The 20,774-nt window shown below is 40.1% G+C and overlaps 1 protein-coding gene across 9 annotated transcripts in view; it reads left to right on the forward strand.

Annotated features, from left to right (window-relative positions):
* The first annotated feature begins 656 nt into the window (after nucleotides 1-656).
* Nucleotides 657-20,774, forward strand: part of ASPH (aspartate beta-hydroxylase) — a 196,459-nt gene continuing 176,341 nt past the window's right edge. For 5 of the 9 annotated variants that reach the window (XM_074318811.1, XM_074318813.1, XM_074318816.1 and 2 more), the window contains exon 1: nucleotides 885-1,018. In XM_074318811.1, the coding sequence (XP_074174912.1) occupies nucleotides 904-1,018 (115 nt within the window). In that variant the 5' untranslated portion in view covers nucleotides 885-903. Of the gene's footprint in view, nucleotides 1,019-20,774 lie in introns of all 9 variants that reach the window. The other 4 variants (XM_074318815.1, XM_019752429.2, XM_019752426.2 and 1 more) reach the window with 4 other exon arrangements.

A 20,774-nucleotide genomic window follows, 5' to 3' on the forward strand; every position in this document is an offset into this window, starting at 1 on the left:
CGATTTCAGTTACAGGGTGTCCTCCAGGACAAGAAAATGAACTTTTTGTTTTGCGTTTACATTTGCACCTCTTAACAAAGATTCTCTGGAAATATTGATGGCACAAACGAAATGAAGTCGTGCTTTAAAACCTAGTCGACCAACTACGTGTGGCTTAAGCATTGAACTACTCCTAACATCACCGTTCCAGGAATGTCTTAATAGTAACACCAACAAGAAGCACATCTCTTTCGCAAGAAGAGGGACTGAATTCTGCGCACAGGGAAGTGGCACGCGGACGAAACCCCCAGGAAAGGGCCAAGAGGCGGCGCGCTCAGGCAGGACTCTGCACACGTGTCCGCCCGCCCCGCCCCCGCGCCCCGCCCCATCCCGATCGTGCGGGGTCCTCCAACGCTCGCGAGAACCCTCTCGGCTCCCACGTTTGCCACGTTCCAAAGGACTGGGACAGATTGGAAAGCCGAAAGCGGCTCGCTCTCACCGGCGGCTGCGTCGCGGTAGAACAGCCCCAAGTCTGCAGGAGGCGGAGAACCGTGGCCGAGCTCCACCCCCTCGTAGAAGCCCTTGTGGTTGGTTCGGACGCCGTCACTCAGCCTTCTGCGGGCCGTGGGGGATCCAGGAGGCGGGCTCGGCCGGGAAGGGGCGTGGCCGAGAGGGCGGGCTAGCCGCGCGCTCCCGCCTCTGGAGGCATCGCAGGCTCGGCGCTCGCGAGGGCTGGGCGCGCGCAGCCGGCTCGCGGGCGAAAGTCCTCGGAGGCGCGGCGGGAGGTGCTGAACGCAGGCGCTGCTGCCTGAGCCGCGGCCCGCACCCGCTGCAGCGCCCGCCGCGGTCAGCGGTCCCGGAGGCCCGGTGTCGCCTACGCACTGAGGCAGTCCCCACCCCTCGCCTGCTCCAGCGGTGCGCGACATGGCCCCGCGCAAGAATGCCAAGGGCGGCGGCGGCAACAGCAACAGCAGCAGCAGCAGCAGCAGCGGCTCCGGCAGCAGCAGTGGCGGCAGCAGCAGCCCGGGGGCCCGGAGAGGTCAGAGGCACTCTGGGAGGGGGTCTGGGGCCCGGGGTTGGGGTCCGGGCGGCGGGCGACGCGGTCCCGTCTCCCCAGGTCCCGTCTCCGCAGGTCCCGCCGCGCGTCTCCTCCATCCTCTGTGTGGTTCCTCCTCTTGGCGCGGGCGGAGGCCGCGTTTGGTGGGCCTGGCAGACGGGCTGGAGGGGCCCGTGCAGCGGGGTCCGCGGCCTCGGGTCTGTCACGCCGGGGAGCCCCTTCTCGGCTGGTCCCTCACCTGCAGGGCGCAGCGGAGATGCAGGTTACTGAGCGAGACTTTCTTGGCTTTCCCTGAGATTGAAGATGGGAGTAAGAGAAGCGGTTTTACCTTTTCCTTTCATATTTTGGGGAGTTTAGAATGAGCCTGAGTCGGAGAAAATAAGTTCCTGCCAGATCAGCCGCTTTTAAGAGCAGGTCAAAGGATAATGTATGCGGAGTGGGGTGTGTGTGCGGGGAGTGATCTGAATGTTCTTGGAAATTATTTTAAATATTTTTGCCTTTATGTAGCTTTCATAACATGCGTTGTAATTGCCTTTAAAGTATCACAGAATACTATAGAATACTGGGCAAGCTTCTCTATTACTGTCTTTTCTTAAAAAAAAAAAATCTATTGGATATTCACCTTTCTCCTCCATGTACTTACCCGGCAAAGAGAGAGAGCATATGTTTTAAATCTGTTTCATCTCATATTTCAGTGGTTCTCTGTTTCTTTTATACTTCCTTTGACTCATAGGGTATTGGAACTGCTGTACACATGTGTGCTGAATGTGAGTGTAAACTTTCTTTTTTAAAGTGATCATTTGAAATGATTTAGACTCCTTTTGTTTCCTGAGGTCTGCATGTACTGTATTTATACTTACCCGGAAAATAAAGCAGATAACCATAGCCCTGCTACAAAGAACTATTGGTTTATAGCACTTATCAGTATCTAAAATTATCCTACTTATTTATTTTTGTGTGTATTGTCTTCCTGCCTTACTTCTTCCTCTTGTTCACTCCTGTTCACAACTCCTAGAATGACCCTGGCCCTTAGTAGGTGCTCAATAAATACTTGATTAGTGAATGAATGAATACATTTAAATGGTGAAAGTAGTGCAGTTAACATCATTGCACAAATTTACATTCTGAGAACCAATATTTGTATTGTCAATGGAAAAAGTTTGAAGTTCAAAGTGAGCCTATCAATTCACCTTTAACATAAAATGTTTGCCTTCCTTTGTCACTAGTCCTTAAATACCAGTAGATGACTTAAACAGGCAGATGAGGAGATGAACTGACTCAGGCAGATCTGGCTGCATTTTTTATAGCTTCTAAATGAGAAGAGACAGTATGCGGGTTAAGCACCCACAGAAAGCTGGTGAACAAGGCTTTGATGTTCATTGTTTTCAAGTTTTCTGTAGCTGTTTACAAGTGAAGCACATCTTTGTTTCATCTTATCCTTTTCGATCATGAGAGGACTGATTGCATCTGCAGAAGCCACTTTGTATGGCCTGTTATTGGTAAGAATAAGTATTAGGAAATGTGTACGTATTGTGTTGCCACCCCCAGTGATTCAATAACTGAACCAGTTTTAACAGGCAGGTAATAAATGTAGGAAATGTTATGACCTAAATGAATGTATTCTGACTTTCATATTCAGGCATTTTAGAGCAAGCTCTGTCCATATTTGAAGATCTACAGCCTTTTAAGCATTTTACACATTGATTCCTTAATTGTCATGCAACAGACATGTGTAAAAGAGAATATATATTAAAAAAGCACCTGTATTAACAAAACAAAACAAAAAACCCCAAAGCATTTAAAGAGTTGGTATTGAAGTCTTCCATGTTACATAATGAGTATTGTTTTTCCACGGTTGTTTTTTTTCAGTGAATATTGAGTTCTGACTGTGTGCCAGGTAGAAGGCACTGGAGATGGAAATGAAGATTCTTTCCGTCATGAACAGTTATGCGGCACTGTGACAGTGATTCTATTTAATATTGTTTGCGTGTAGAAGGATATACCTGAAAGATAAAGCCAACTTCTCTTGTTGCTGTTTATTGAGTCATTGAAGTATAGACATCGATGGCCAAACCATTCCTGTCTGCTGGGAAATCATGGAACTGAAGACATTTTAGCAGTGGCATTAGTGGGAGGCCCATTTGCTTCCCTCCTCTGATCTTATAGATGAGGAAACTAATGTCCAGAAAGGTTGTCTAGTTCATTAAAGACTGTGTAAGTCTTGGAAACCCACGTAGTTAATGGAAGATCCAAGACTACAACCCAGGTTTTCTGTCGTGCATCCATTGTACCATCATACTTGCATTTTAGGTTGTCTAATTTGTAAGATTTTGTGAGAGTCTTGGAGTCGAAGTAGATTATTTCTTAAGTTTCCTTCTAGCTCTCTGGCACACTACAGCTAGATATTTAGGAAAAGTATGCTTTTGTCATATCACCAATTAAATTTTCTTTGGCTAAAATTACATTGGAAATAGTACATTTGAAAATCTTAGTTTGAGAAGTACATGGTCTCAAATTGTAAGTTTTTTGAGATATTTTAGATTGAGAGTCTGAAGCTGATGATGGTATTGGTCACTTTAAACATTATTGCTTCAATCGTTTTATAAAAGTATGGGGTAAAAAGGACGCAGTCCCTTGAAGCATGCATTTTAGGGAAAAGGTGGTTATTTGGCCTTTTGTTTATCTTGGTGGTCATTTTGTTGAAAAGCGTTGTTTGGAAACTGAAACTCTGGGGATTTATGTAACACTTAGATTTTTAAAGCAAGTGCCTGCTTTTCATTTTAGTCAATTTAAATTGAAAAGTGGTAAAATTTCTAGTTTCTTGCAGAGCTCAATTTTACCTTATTCACGTTTTACTGTTTAAAATATAAAAGAAACATGAGTCAATTGGACATCTTACCTTTCTTTAACTTGCATATAAAAAAATTTGATTTGTATGGCCAATTGGGGCCAGAGGAAACAAACCACTTTCAGATTTATTGATTTGAAAATCATGATGTACTTTTGGGCTTATTTTGTAGCACACAGACACTGGTGTGTGAATGCTTTTGTTTGTTTCCCTTTTCCCTTTTGTATCGTTCAGTCTTTCCCTGTACCTTCTAACATGCTACAGGGATGTAACATCTGTTTAATAGGATCGTTCGGCTCCTATGGCACTTTACCGGTAGGTGTCACTGTAGAACACTATTTCCTCCTTTAATTTGAAGCTTCAGATTATGTAACACCAATTAGGTTTTATTTAATCAGCCCTGTACATACTCAAAACTATTGATAGACAACTACTTACGAAGTCTTAGCCACTTCTCTCAAAGTCTCCAACAGTAGATTTTGAAATTTAATAGTAAGAGTTTGTCCACAGGAGCCGTATTTATTCTGGCTCCTCTTATGTATTAATAGAATTAAATGCATTCATACACTACCTGTAAAATGTATACATATTCATGTATAAGTTTCATTTGATGGGTATTAATCATTTAGAAAATGTTTTCTTTCTCCTTGCAGTGTCTCTGAGACTACTTAGTAACTAACGCATACAATACACTGCTGATTGATTCCTGGCTGCCTTGAATGAAGAGGCCTTGGTGAAATTCCCTTTCTTTAACCCACTATCAGTTAGGGCCATTTGCTTAGTCCTGCCTTAGTCATCCTAAAATGACAAGATAGGAAGGCCGTAATGCTTCCACTACAAGAACTGCGCATTATTTTGGGTTCACTGGAACAACAGTTTGTCCATTTGGCCAAATCATATACCAAATACTAAAAAGTGTTCTGAGGGAATTCTTGAATACATCTTTAAAAGACCAAACATGTTAACCTGTATTGGGCTTAGGAAATGAAAGGGAAGATTTATATTTCAGTCTTATTTTACAGTCCTGTATCTCTGAGAGATTACTAGAAAATGAGAGGTTTTCATTTTCAGCTAATTACCAATGGAGTAACTCTGATGAAGGCTCATGTGGGCCATCCACCTTATTTTTAGTTAGTATCAGAGATTAACCCCTGAGCTCTCCAGTCCCAGTAGAATAAACTTTTTTTCCTCTGGAAATGCAGTGTAGTTTGGGAGAGTCTCTTGACCTGATTCATTATCTATTTACGAAAACCCTGTGATAAGTCACTCAAAATCTCTAATCTCGATCTCCTCAAATGAGAAGAATTATTCTCTCCTTTCAGAGTTGTGATAGCCCTAAAACCAATTTTATATGCCTTCCTGTTTCTAAGGTGTTTTCATTAAAGTACTTCTAATCTAAGGATGGGTATAAAACTTTGGAGAATATAAGGATATAGAGCAGGCCATTTGTTGCATGCTTGAAATTTTTAGATGATATACTGGGAAAAAATCATTTTTGTTATTTTATATTCTGTAGCATCTATGTTTTAAATAAAATGGATGTTCTAGAGGTTGTTTTTATACTGTGGCCTTGAGTACTACTTGACACATTTCTGTTTCCCTCTGGGGGTGTAAGTATCCCAGTTGCTTATCAGCCTTCAAGTTACTCATTTATTCTCTAATCCCTCTGAGGTCTGTAACACTGTTTTATTTTACTGGAGCTCAGATACATTTTAGTCTTTTGATGCTCTTCCAACACACTGTTTTTAATATGAAAATATGCAACTTAGTTTGTGACTTGGATACTTCTGCATCTCCTAAGTGGTTTGATGACTTCATTCTGTACCAAGAGACAATTTTTCTTTTTTCAATTCCCTAAATGAAACTTGTGTGTACATAAAACCTGTCTACAATTTACCCAAGTCTTTGGGGAAAGCCTCAGCCATCTCTCTGTTGGGAGACATGTGTTTTTGGTGTCTGCTGACCAAGGTCCACTTAGCACTGCATGCATGGGTCTCTGTCTGTCTGGGGGGACACACGTCTGGTTCTGTCCTGCAGTTCGGGCCATTTTATTAGAGGACTAGAGCTTAGGATGTTCATTTCTTCCTTTTCTTCCCCGTGTGCCTCTGTGAGGGTATATTCTGGAGCCCAGAGCTTTCACCTTTTGACTTTCTTCTCTTCTGGTAGTGCTGGGAGCCAAGGTGATATTTTCTTGTTAGTCATCATTTTAAAATTTTATTTATTTTCCTGCTGTTGGGTGCTTCAGGCATTTGGTTTGTTTTTCAGGGATGTATCTTGGTTACTTTGGGCTGATATGGTTATCTTTTAATGGCAAATCACTGACTATAATTTAGTTCTGATTAGATTGATGACGCATGAAGACAAATTTACTGTAGATAACCTGTTAGACTCAAAGGAAATTTTGAGCTCACTTGGTGAGTAAATCTTTTTAAAAATAGTTAACTGAAATCGTTTGCAGGGTCTGGGCTATGCCTTGACCCTCTGTGAGATCCAGGTGGCTTGCCTGGTCGTTCTGGGTGCAATGTGACTGTGGTCATCTGTCCTAGATGCTTTCTGTGCTCTAGTTTAGGGTTCACGAGTGAAATGGGGCTGGGGATGGTGGAGGAGGGGTGTCCAGTTACAGCAGAGTGGACGCCACTATCGCTGTACTTGGAGAAAGGCCAGCACTTCTCTCCCACAAATTTGCCTGCAGATTTAACCCAGTGACTCATTCTGTACGGAAGCCAGCAAGCATCAGTCTTAATTTTAAAGTGAGAGAATATTGTTCGATAAAATCATTTTAGTCCATAACCAGAATTGTGTAACTGCCTTTTCTCATGTTGTATGTTTGCATGTTTGGCAGCCTTTTCTGGCTTCCGTGTTGCAGGGTCACTGCTGTTTTGTTCTGGCCTGTCCCTCGCCTGTCTCAAACTCCTGTTTCTTGTCTATTATCCTGCTAACATACAATTTCCCTCCTGTCTTTTACACCCTGTTTTTAATTTCAATTTTCCTGAGTTGGTATACTGATAAGCCTTTTTGGTGTTAAGTTCACATGTAAATTTTATTTAGGAGCAGTTAATATTTTTTCTGACATGAAAATAAAATCTGTGTTGTTAATGTTTATTGAAAGAAGAACATTTAATTTCACTTTTCCATTCTTTGAATGAAATCAGTTCAAATAAGAGATTTGTCACTTACTGCGTTTTGTAAATTATTTCATGCTGTTTGACAGTGAGCCAGCTCTTCTACTAGAATGTAAATATTTCTATGTACTTCTCTTTAAAATTCCATTTGCAATATTTTACATAGGTATAAAGAGTAATGTAGTGAATACCGTGTAGCCACCATACAAGTGAAAAAATAAAATGTTACCAAATTCTTGGTTTCTCCTCTTCTGTGTTATCCCTTCCCAGCCACTCCTGTACATTTTGTGATAACCATTCTCATGCATTTCTTTATAATATATAGACACACAAATAATACATAATGTAAAGTTATGCTGCACATTATATATTATCTACTCATTCGTGTGAAATATATCTATGTTAAAAGCAATGTATATGAAAGCTGCTTAGGAAGTATCCTAAGTGTATAGAAATGTATGTATACATGTCTCACACATGTTAAACGTTTTATGACTAGGCTCACGGTTGGCATACTAGTTAGACCCCATTTGTTTGAGATTCTACCAAACTCTGGTCTCCGTTTTCATATATATAGTCCTTCACTGCATGAAGTGCCTCTCTTGGTTGGCCATCCTTCTGTTGAAGACCACTTGGCTTATTTCGTTTTTCTTTTAAACTCCGCTACCCCGAGCAGTCTTCTGCTTGCCCATGCCCTGGTGTCCTAGTGCGGGATTCAGGATCGGAATTGTTGGGTCATAGCCAACACATATTAACCTTCACTAGATACTGCCTTTTTTTTTTTTTTTTTTTTAACCCCAAAGTGGCTGTATCACTTTTCACTCCCACCCACAAGGGGTAGAGCTCCCTTTGTGCTGTAACCTCATTTCCAACACTGGTAAGGTTTAGGATTTACAAGTTTGTGGGTGTGAAGTAGTATTTTGTGGTTTAAATTTGCATTTTCCTGATCACCATTGAGCTTACTAGTAACAGCCATTTGTGTTTCCTTTCCTGTGAATTGCCTCTTCATGTGTTTTGCCTATTTTATTTTGTATTTTTAGTTTTGATTTGTAGAATTTCTTTCTATATTCTGAACTTTTTGATTATGTTTGTGGTAAAGGGCTGCTGCCTGCCTGATTCTTCACATTGTCATTTCCTGTGGTATATTTTGTTGAACAGAATTTTTAGATTTTTAATAATAGTATAACTTTTCTATTTTCTACTTTATACTTTGTGCTTTTGGGTTTTAAGATATCCTTTCTACCACAGAAATCATAAAATGTTCTGTTTTTTTCTAAAATATCTTAAGTTTTGGCTTTTCACATGTATATGTCTAAACTGCAGATTAGGACGTGTGAACCTGTATCTTATTGTTCATTGTGAGGTAGGGATCTACTTCAGTATTTTTAAAGAGTGGGTAATGAAAGCTTCCTGTACCATTAGTTGAAGTGCCTTCTTTCTACATGAAGCTGAGTGTCGCCTGTTGTGTATAAGTCTGTCTGGCTCTGTTCTGTTCCCGGTATGTAGGAGCAATACCCCACACAGCTGCTCTCTATGGCATATCCGCTTGGGCAAGTACGTCTAGCCTGGCTTTTACGCCATTGTCCTTGCTGTTTGGGGACCTTTCCTCGTCAGGTTTATACATTTTAGAATCTGCTTATCGAGTAAGTTTCATGAAAAATATTTCAGGATTTTGACTGACGTTGTATTGAATTTACAGAACAATTTGGAACAAATGCACATTTATAACACTGTGTCTTCCTATACATGAACATAGTATAATTTCCTATTTATTTAAATGTTATTATTCATTTTTATAATTTTATCCAAAAGTCATACACGTCTTTTATTCGATTTCATACACATCTTTTATTCTAGGTCCTTTTTTTAAACTAACATTTTATTATGAAAAAACTAAAATACGCACCCAAGTTAAAAGAATTGTATAATGACCCCACCACCTAAATTTTACAGTGGTTAACATTTAATATGTTTGCTTTATATCATATTCATCAATTAATCTTGTTCTTTTATGCATTTCAAAATAAGTTGTAGACACGAGTATACCTCACTCCTAAGCATGTATGCATTAGAGCTCAACATTTATGTTTTTTACCCCCTGAGGTAATGTTTTCATATGTTGAATTGCACAAATCATAGTGTACGGTTTAAAGAGTATTTATAAATGTATGCATCCGGGTAACCTCACAACCTATTAAGACAGACAATATGCCCATCACCCCAGAAAAGGCTTTTAAGCCCATTCCATGCGCCACCCCAGCTGTCAGAGGCAACTATTGTCCTTAACTTTCTCACTATAAATTGATATTGTCTGTCGTAGAACTTCATTGTGTGAGTACTTTTGGTGTAAGGCTTCTTTCTCTCAGCGTATTTTTGAGGTTCACCCATGTTACATGTTCCCTTTTATTGGCAAGTAGGCCACTGAATGACTATAGCACCCTGTGTGTGTCCAGTCTTTTATTGGTGACACTTGGGTTAGTCCTGGTTTGGACTAATATAAAGGAAATTCTATAAATATTGTAGAAGTTTTTTGGTTTTTTGGTTGACACATGTCCTCATTTCTCTTGAGCAAATACCTAGGAGAGGAATTATTGGCCTGTAGGGTAGGGGCACGTTTAGTTTTGTAAAAAACCTGCCAAACTGTTTCCAAAGTGGTTGTACAATGTATTTTGCACTTTCACCAACAATGTGTGGTAATTCTAGTTGTTCTACATCTGTACCAACATTTGGTGGTGTCAGTTTGCTTATTTTTTTCCATTCTGGTAGCTGTTTAGTGGTTTTTCATTGTAATTTAAAATTATATTTCCCTGATGACTAATGAATGATGTCATACACTTTTTCTTGTGCTTATTGGCTGTACACGTGTTCTTTTGTGAAGTTTCCATTTATCTTTTGCCCATATTTTATTGCTTTTTTTGGTCTTTTGTTATTGAGCTGTATATTTTAAGTATTCTGGATAGAAATTCTCTTCAGATATATGTATTGCAAATATTTCTCCTAATCTGTAGCTTACCTATTCATTTTCTTAATAGTATTTTTGAAAAGCAAATATTTTTAATGTTGATGTTTATTTAATTTTTTAAAGGTTTTTGCTTTCTGTATCTTGTCTAAGAAGCTTTTCCTTTTCCTGGGTCACAAAGCTATCCTCCTGTATTTTCTTCTACAAGTTTAATAGACTTAGTTTTTATGTTTAGGTCTCTGATCCATCTCAAATCAACTTTGGATTAGTTTTATGTTTTGCCACATGGGTATCCAGTTGTCTGGTGCCATTTGTTGAAAAGACTTTCATCATAGGATTGCTTAAAGCGCCTATGTCAGAAATCAAATGACAATATAATATCTACGTGTGTGTGTGTGTGTGTGTGTGTGTGTGTGTCTTATAAGTCTATTTCTGAGTCTCTATTCTAATTTTGTTGTTGTTGTTACCTATTTGTCCTTAGGCCTTTACCACAGACTTTTGATCACTCTAGCTATATAGTAAATCTTAAAATCAGGCAGGATAAACCTTCCAACTTTGTTGTCCCTTTTAAGATAGCTCTGGCTATTCTAGGTCCATTGTATAGCCGTATGTATTTTAGAATCAGCTTGTCAGTTTCTATAGACTAAAGCATGCTAGGGTTTATAATTAGAATTCAGTGGAATGTATAGACCAAGTTTGGGTGAATTGACATCTTACTGATACGTCTCACAATCCATGGCAGTGGGATATCTTCATTTATTTAGGTTCTTTAGTACCTTTCTGCCTTGTTTTGTAATTTTTAGTATTAAGATCTTACACGGTTGTTGTGAAATATTTTTCTAAATTACGCTTTTTAATGTTATTTAATATGGTATTTTAAAAATGTTCATTTCCTATTGTTTCATGCTGGTATATGCACATTGAACTGATGCATGTACCTTATGTCATGTGACTTTGCAAAATTCATTTATTCTAGTAGTGTTTTTAAAAACTGGATTCCTTGGGATTTTCTATATAAATATCATGTCACCTGCAAATAAAGACAGTCTTACTTCTTTTCTAACCTGTGTACCTTTTATTTCTTTTCTTGCCTTACTGCACTATCCGACCTCCAGTACAGGGCTGCATAGAAATGATGAGAGTTGACATTCTAGCTTTGTTCCTGATTTTAGTGACAAAGTGTTTGGTATTTCATCATTAAGTATAATATTAATTCTAGGTGTTTGGTAGACGCTTTTTATCAGATTGGAGGAATTCCTTTGTATTTCTAGATTGGGAATTTTGTCAAATATTGTTTTCTCTCATTAAAATAATCATGCAGCTTTTTCCTTTATATTGTTAATACAATAAATTATATGTATATATGGATACTTTGAAGGTGAAATCACCCTTGCATTCCTGGAATAAGCCTCAGTTGGTCGTGATGAACTATGCTTTTTATATCATGCTTTATTTGCTAACATTTTGTCAACAGTTTTGCCTGTGTGTTCATGAGGAGTGTGGGCCGTCCTTTCCTTGCTCCTTCTCTTCCCCTCCTCCTTTCTTCCCTTCTGCCCTTTCCCCTTCCTAGGAATTATGACTAGCACTGATTTTTCTCTGCATCTGTTGAGATATTATATATGCGATATGTATGTATGATATATGTAATACATATATATCATTTTTCTCCTTCCATATTTTAATTGGTAAATTATAATAACAGGCGTTCTAATTTAACACCATTCTTACATTTCTGAGAAAAATCCTACCTTGTAACAACATATTTTTCAGTAGTAGTAGATTTGTTTTATTAATATATTTATAAGTACAATTGACCTATAATTTTCTTTGCTGGTTTTATTATCAAGGTTATTCTAGCCACATACATAAATTTAAGAGTAATTTCTCTTTATTTCTATTCTTTGGCATAGTCTTATAGGATTAATTACTTGGTAGAACTAAAATTTGAACCTTTTTGTCATTTACCCACCATGAAAGAGGATAGTGGATTAGGGAAAAGGGGAATATTTCACTTTTTAAATGTTTATATGACCATTTAAGTTACCTGTTTCTTCTTGAGTCAGGTTCAGGTTGGCTAAGTTATGTTTTTGTTTCTTCGTATGCACGTTGTATTGACTGAAAATGTGTTGTTTGTTTCTGTCGTTGAATTTTCAAACTTACTGGCCAAAGTTGTTTATGCTTTTAGCCGTACCTCTTGTAAACAGGATGTAGCTGTTGTATGCCTGCTATTACACTGCAGTAAAATAAATTTATTTTTTTAAAATCACTATATATTAAGCTCCTTTACATTGTAGCTACTTTTTTAGACACAAAGAATGTATTCTGAGTTTATTAAAGCCTTTGTGAAATAGACGGGATATTCTAGTATCTGTGAGAAGATAAGCCACTTACGATGGTCATTGGGTTGGATTGACTTGGTTTGGTGCCCCGTTTCCTCCTTAAGGGGTAATGACCGACGGTGGGTGCATTGCTTTGTTCAAAGATGAACTTACTCACTTCATGAACAAAACATAATGCTTATTTTCTGGAACTTTCAGATTTGTGTGCTTATTTTATGGGTTTTTACCTAGTTAGCCTATGTAGATATAACCAGTAAATAAACACACCTGGAGGCCTTGGGGGCCTGACATAGATCTAAGACCCAGATGCTGATGGACTCGGGGGCTCATCTGAGAGGTAGCAGTAGATTTATGTGCCAAACGCAACCCAGTGTTTCAGTTACCCTTTTACTCTGTAAGATTATAGAGGTAGGGCATTTTTAGAGTTAAATTAATGTACATGAAGATACAAAGCTGATGAGGAGATTGTATTTCTCTCATTTTATTTTTTTTTAGAAATAGGGCATTGTAAGTCCCCAAGCCACTTTTTAGAATTCTCTTGTGATCAGTAAGAAGACTGAATATGAATATGAATAGAGTAGGACAGGATTCACTAGCGTAAGTAAGTGCTGATTGGAATAAATTTAAACTACGCACAGTCTAGACTCCCCCCTCGGCTGGTCCCTCGGCGGCGCCTTGCAGCCTTCTGCGTGTTCCTAGAGGATTTCCTACCCACGTTTTCAGCACCATATACTTAAATCTTCAACGCTTTGGGCCTTACTGCTTCCCTTTCAGTTTTGACAGATGACTTCTTCCCATTGTGCAGAGACATCAGAGAACATTCTTTGAGAGGTGCTCATCCTTGCATGGCGGGTAGGGGTTGGCCTGTGAGTTGCATGACATTAGGGGAGAACTGACATGAGGCTGATTACTCCCCTCGTGGGGAGACGGGGGTTAGGACACAGAATAGCTGCCAAAGCCAATGCAGTTTAGTATCCTGGAGTGATAGCGCCCTGATGGGGACATGAAACGGGCACAGCTGAGCTGGTGTATCTTCAACGTGGAGCTCAGCACATCCCCTTTTCTTTAGACTGAGGAGGCCCAGCAGGATGGTGAGTGAGTGGAGCTGAGCCAGTATTGCAGTCAGAATTGAAGGTCTGGGCCATCACAGTGACATGCACTTTTGGATCACCACCTACCTCAGAGGAAAGCAGGGGCGTTTGGAAAGGAACCCTGCACCTTCTGGCGAAACCCTAAGTGGACACTGCCTTTGCACAGACTGAGCCATCACTCACTTCTCCCTGAGAACTCTTCTCTACCCCTCACACAGCACATACCCCTTTGTCTTTCTCATTTAATCTAAAACAAAGCAGCAGACACAAAAACCTCTTTCTACTTTGCCTCCTCTATCCAGCCAAATATGACAAGTAGTGTGCCGCTTTTCTCCTGCACCTCAGATCCTTCTGGCTGAGTCAACAGGGGATGCCTAACCCCCGCCCCCGGGCTCATCTTGTTCCTTTCTCTGCTCCCTGAAGGCTGGTCTGCCCCAGGATGCTTGCCTTCGCCCTGCTCTGATCCCAGGCCGCACACTCGCCAGAGCTTTAACTGCTGTCTGTTGCTAGCTCCCAACTCGGAAGCGCTCCCGAGCTCTAGATGTAAGTAGTGACAATAATGACAGAGGAAAAACACGGCGACCCCTCACTGAGCGCTGACTGTGGAAGACATTGTGTATGTCTTTCTATTTTAACATTTAATTCTCCGAATTCTCTTTCTGTAAATGAAGAAATGGGAGCTTAATTTGTCAAAGGTGATGGAGGACGAAAAAGTCACAACTGTAGTTTAGATCCCAGTTCTGACTGTAACAGTACATTAGTCGAACCTTTTAAATTCTCATTTGTTGCTTGGATTACTCATGACTGGTCCTGTTTCATCCTTATCTCATACTCTTAGGTTGGTGCAAAAGTAATTGTGGTTTAAAAGGTTAAGAATAATGGCAAACACCGCAATTACTTTTGCATCAACCTAATATCTCTATAAAGTGGAAGTTCTATCATGTCCCTTCCTTATTTGAAAACCTCGAGTAGTTCCCAAAGTACTCAAGAAAGAGTTGAAATTTTTTAGTATGAACTAGGAGGCCCTTCATTGATCTTGCTCCTCTTACCCTCTAGCCATTCTCTGCTTCACCCTCTTTGTGTTTATATTAGTGACGTCACATTAACTCACTGTAGTCTCTATACTTGCACATGTTTCTTCTTCTAGGACAGCTTCTCACTTTCCCGGTCCCCGTGTGACTCCTGTATATGCTGCAGGATTTAGCTCCTTCATCAGTTCTTCCCTAATCTTCCTGTAGACCCTGTTTTAACCCCCACCCCACCCCCCAAGCAAGAGCATCTCTAGCGCTCTCTGCAGGACACAATTTTCATCGTTCATGTAATGGTTCCTTCAGCAGGTGAATGAGACCCAACCATGATATTAGGCACCAGAATATCGTCCGGCCGAACTAGGGTTGGGAGAGTTACTCTGTGTGTTTGACATACGTAGTAACCACCATGTTTTGTTTTCTTTTCATTCCTAGGACTTAAATGATTGTCTGGACAGAGTAGGTACTCAGTAAATGTTGGCATGAACAAATACAGGTAAAAGTCTTCCCTCTGTAGACCAAAAGGGCCCTGAGGGTAGGGGCTGTGTTTTTGTGGCTTCTGCACTGCCTTGAATGTACTGAGTGCTTAAAAATTGTGTTGCATGGTGGGGCTATTTTAGGTTTATGTTATAGGCAAGAGTACAGAACAAAACATCCTGTTGATATTTGTAAGTATGGGCACTAAAGTAAGAAACTGGACTTACTAGCACTGCGTATACTTCACTGATGTGGGGAATTGTTGGAACTGAGTGGGTCCTTTCATAGGTCCTGTTTAGGTAGCGTGCGAGCAGCTTTACAGTTACACCTGTAGGGAGCTATTCTGAAGCCATGAGACACGTGCCCGGTGCCCTTTACTTTGTAGTTAGTTCCTTTTGATTGAGAAGGAGGTTGGACAGAAGCAGGCATTTCATCTGTTCTGCTTTTTGTGCCATTAGAAAAGCTCTGCTTACTTGACAAGATTTTTATTTCTCCCTCATTTTATTTTCAAATATGACTCATTTATTTGAATACTCTAATACTGCTAAATTTTTCTTCCTTTTTTTGATTTTGGCTTTTAAAATTTCTTTGTAAGAATTTTGAGTAGTTCCTCCTTGACTTAAGACTAAGGTTTAGCAATTTTGATTAAAAAATGTAAAACTATGAAGTGAACAGTGCTAACTTTTATGAAGAAGAGTTTGGAACACATTGTACCTTAAAGTGCTGTATCTTTAAAATTCAAGACTGTGATTCCTCCCAAGTGATTGTTTTCATCCATATTGTCCTATATACCTTTTACCCTAATATAGTGTTTACCAAAGTGAAATTTTATTTTGTTTTAATTTGTTTTTCTCCACTGGACTGTAAATTAAGTGGCCTCTCTTATGCTGTAGAGATTTCAAGAGTATTTACTGCATGTATGAATATTCAAGTGCGAGGAGAAAACTGGAAGCCATTTAAAATTTACCATCTTGTGATTTTTGTTACTTTGTATCTTAAAAATCTGTAGTAGGTTATAGAGCTGAAAGCACCTTCTTTCGCTGATCTGAATTATGTGTTGATCAAAAATGTTCTATTTAGGGCAATACTTTTACCCAGGATGGTGTTAGAAATATTTAAGCACTGGTATGGGAGAGGCCCACCCAGCCAGAAGGACGGCACCTGTAACCCATACCTGTGCTTGCTGCCGGAACGCCACCTTCTCTGTAGTTTGCACAAAGCTGTGAGACTTCAGCCTTCTTAGCTTGTCAGATGTTTTGGGGGTCACACTCCTAGGAACCTTCAGCAGCAGACTAGATTATTATTGCAGGACAGAGCTAAGAGACCAGCATTTGAAGTATTTGCTGCAGCCTGGCTGCGCAGGGCAGTGGGGTGCTGGTTGACTTTTCTCCTGGGTAACCTCAGCCAGGGGAAGGAGGGAGTGCATTTGGTGAAGCTGCAGCTGAGGGAGGGGTTGTGGACGGAGCTCAGAGCAAAATGGGTCAGTGAGAGTACGATTAGGGGGCATCTCTGAACACGCGCTGACCTTGGCTGTCACTTTGATTTTGACCTGGGGTGGGGTTGGGAGGAAAAGGACAGACTTGGGGTGTGGAGTGGGGCAGCCAAGTCGATGAGGGGTTCGGGCTGTACCTGCCCTGGCCATTCGGATCCCTTACCTAGAACATGCCTATCCTCTGCTGCTGTTTGGTTGTTGTTGTTGTTTTTCAAATACTCCATGTATATTGGATTTGCTTTACTATTTAGATGGGGCAAAAATAATTTACAGGTACTTTTCAGATTTTTGTGGGAACACTGTGTAAATTGTCCGGTGAGGGTAATGAGGACCTGTGCAGCCCCCTGCCCCTGGCGTGGGAATGCAGCAGGAAAACTAGCTCCAGCCTCCGGGAAGGTCACCATCCTACAGGCTGCAGAGCAGTCAGCGTTCGTTGAATGAATGAGGTGTGTGTGATCCAGGAGGAGGGAGACAAAGACTAAACTAAGTGAGCTGAAGCTTCCCAAGACTCACAGCGACAACCCCAACTACAGTTATCTGGAAGTTAACCGTTGGGGAATCATTAAAATTAGAGGAGGGGCCAAAGGCACTTGAGGAACAAATGGCTCATTTTTGTTAAAGGAAAGAGAAGTAGACTCAGGGCAGCTGTATACCAATGTCTCATCACCATCGGGGCTAATTCTAGAATTAACAATTATTTTTAAATACTTAGACAAAAGCCACGAACACTAGGAGACACCAGAGGTTTACAAAGTGCAGGTTATTAAAAGAAACAAAAAATATGCATTTTGATAAGCTTTGTAGACTAAGTGATCAGAGTACAATCTTGTGATTTTTTCCTTCACCAAGGTGTTTAATGGCATCTTCGAAAATCCCCCTGTGCGTAAAATGGTAAAACACAGGCCGTACGATATAATTTGAATCATAGTTGACGGTAGGACTGTACCCACAGATTTCTGAATTAATGGGTTGATATCAAACTGCAAGAGAGACTTGCCCAGTTAATGCTTATTAAATGTGTGTGTGGCACAGAGCTATGAGGGAAACATACTACGAAGAGAAAAAGACACTCTGCAAAAGAATGGCCCGCTTAGGCAGGTGGGCCTTAACAGGGTTAGTTAGCACTTTTGCAAGATGAGCTCACTCTTTGGGATGAGCTAGGCGAGGCTTGAAGTAGTAATTCTTTTGTTTTTAAAGAAGGCGTAGTATTTTGTTTGGGTTTGGTGTTTTAATTGCTTGCAGTCTCCGAGGGAGTTGCCTGCATGATGTGACAGACAAAGAATCTCCTTCAGTATCGGGGTATCAGTGACCAGAGTGAGGGAGGCGGAAATCCTACTCTGTGGGTCAGGCTGTACCTCCCAAGGACGAGGGCATTCTCGGACATCATTCCCGTGGAGTTCTCAAACCCGGAAAATTTAACACTGATACAGTATGATCTAAATGCACTCCATATATTCAGATTTCTCTAATTTGCTCGAGAAGCAGCCTTAAAACTTGAAGTTTAATTTTTTTTTTTTTTTTTTAACCTATCCAGAATCCAGTCATGAATGAACCTAGGGGGTTTTACTATTTCAGATTCTTGGCCCTTACCAACTATCTGATTCTTTAGGACAAGAATTGGCTTGGAAATCTGTATTTTCCCAACTTTTTAATTTGAAAACATTCAAACCTTTAAGACATTTATAAGAAAGATCATTTAGATTCACCAGTTGCTGATACATTGATGCCTTTGCATTTTCTATTTATTCATTTTGCTGCTGACCCATTTGAAAGTTAAGTCATGATACTTGACCCCTGACTTCTTGAGCATGTTTTTCCTCAGAACAGGGATGGCTCCAGCCTAAGCACAAGGTAATTATCACGCTCAGGAAATTTCACACTGCTGCAATACTGTTACCTAAGTCCACATTCAAATTTTCCTAATTTATTACAACATTGTCCTTTAAACTGACCCTCCACATTTGATTTCTTGATGTCTCTCTTAGATAAGGATTTTTAAAATTAAATTAGATTTTCCCCCACAAAGTTTCACAGATGAACTGTAGGCCTTCCCTTTAAAATATGTTGCTTTTTGTGATTTTCTGAAGATTTTATGAGGTGGACAGAGTGAAAAGCACGGAAAAGAGAAGCTTTTTGGTTTCTACTCATTACAGCAGTCTGATAATTTAAATTTGTGAGTCATGATAAATTGGAAGGAAACATACAAATAAAAACACAAGTGAACTACTTCTTGAAAGAAGTCATGGGGTTCAACTGTTGGCAAGGCTGTTGGGTGGCAGAAGAATTAGTTATTCCATCCAGTTGAATTTGAGGGGAAAATAACTGGCTGAGAAAATTTTTGTGACTCATTATAGCTAATGAAAATATTTCTTAAAATTATCAAAATTTCTCTTGGTTTTACCCTCTGTGATACGTACCACGAGTAGACAGTTCTTTGATGTACTGACCTTTGATTTCATGACCTTCCTTTTCAGTGGTATAGTGTTTGAGCCAATAGCAGGGCTTCTGTCAATGATTGTATGTTACAGATCCACTGACTGCCACAGTAAGTGCTGAAGTAGACGTCCCATTTCAGAATGTGAAGCATAGAAACCCTGTTAAGGTTTAAGTAACATTTTCCAATTTGGTGATATGTTTCAAAATATATAAAATTAATACATAAACATCAACAAAATTAAAAACTCATGTCCATCAAACAATTCTTGAAGAAAATGAACAGGAAAGGCACAGCCTGAGAGAAAATTTGTAACATGTGTATCTGTTAAAGGACAGGTGTCCAGGAAATACAAAGAACTCCTGCAATTCAATTAAAAATGCATTTAAAACAAATAGGCAAATGTGCAAAAGATTTGAACAGGCAGTTCACAAAAAAAGCTAAATAAATGGTCAATAAGCACATGAAAAGTGCTGCTCAAACATTGGTCCTCAGAGGAATGCACATGAAACCACAGTGAGCTACAACTGCACACACTCACCAGAGGAGCTAAAATTAAAAAGACTGACAACAGCAAATGTTGGCAAGATTATAAAACAAAAGAACTCTCAGACATTCTTGATGGGTATATAAATGGTAGAACCACTTTGGGAAAAGCTCAGGCTGTTTCACAATACTAAATGTCCATGTGCCCTGTGACCTAGGGGTCTTTACCCAAGAGAAAGGCAAGCATATATTTCCAATATGCAAGCCATAGTCTTGTACAAGAATATTCCTTGCAGCTTTACTTGTAATGGTCTAAAATGGGGAGTAGCCCAGGTTTCTCCTGACAGGAAAGCGGATACACTCTGGTGTACTCTGGTGTGTTGATACAAGGGAATATTATGCAACAACAGAATAAACTACTATTACTATACATAACAGACTGGGCTCTCAAGAACACAGAGCTGAGGTGAGAAGCCTTACACAACAGGCACATACTGTGCAATGCCATTTTTATGGCATTTCAAGCACAAGCGAAACTGGCCTACAGTGAAAAAAGCAGAACAATGGGGCTTCCTGTGGGGTTGAGGGAAGGACCGTGGGAGAACGTAGGGGTGGTATTAATTAATGTTCTGTGTCTTGATAGGAACTTGGGTTCCACGGTGTGTATTTTTGTGAAAACTCAGGGAATGTACAGTTAAAATTAGAGTAGTTCATCTAATGTAAATTTTACATAAAAAAGATAAAGAAATACTGAATTGTAGTTTATAATGTAAAAGCTGAAGTACTTAAAGGAAGTGAGCTAATGTCCACAGTTTATTTTGAAGTGTATTATACATATAAAATGGGTGAAGGGATGGATAGAGAGGAATGAATAGACATTCCATAAGCATTATAATAAAATGGTAATGGTGGAATCTAAGTGATAAGTGTACAGGTATTCTCTGTAAAATTCTTTCAGCTTTATTGTGTGTTTGGAAATTTCCCTAATAAAACAGTGGGAGAATACTCAGATACTGTTTGTTTAAATCAGATGAAATTGCCATTTTTGTGGGGCAAAAGGGTCAAATACTGACAATTTTTTATGGCTCGGCCTAACGTGTGCCCTCACATTCTGTTGCTCTTTTATCCAGCAGTCGTTATCTGACAGGGTATTACTGGGAAGCTTCATTTTCCTCCAGTCAGTGCTTAGTTGGGCTGGGTTAGTCTCTGGGTGGCAGAAGCTCTGCATGGTCTCTGGGACAGATTCCTTAACCTCCCAGTCACTCTCCATTTCTAAGAGTCTGTCTGGTTGAAATGTGATCTCATCGTCGATGCACAATTTCTGTCTCTCAGTAGCAGCAGTGCAGGAGGGCCTGACTGGGGAAGCTGTGGCTGTGCTCTCTCTGCCTGGCCTGCTGTGGGGCAGTGTCAGCCTTGCCTCTTTTAGGCTCTGGCTTGTCGGGCACCCTGGGGCAGGGAGAGG

Source organism: Rhinolophus sinicus, linkage group LG14 (genome assembly GCF_036562045.2).
Source record: "Rhinolophus sinicus isolate RSC01 linkage group LG14, ASM3656204v1, whole genome shotgun sequence".
In the NCBI taxonomy this organism is placed as follows: domain Eukaryota; kingdom Metazoa; phylum Chordata; class Mammalia; order Chiroptera; family Rhinolophidae; genus Rhinolophus; species Rhinolophus sinicus.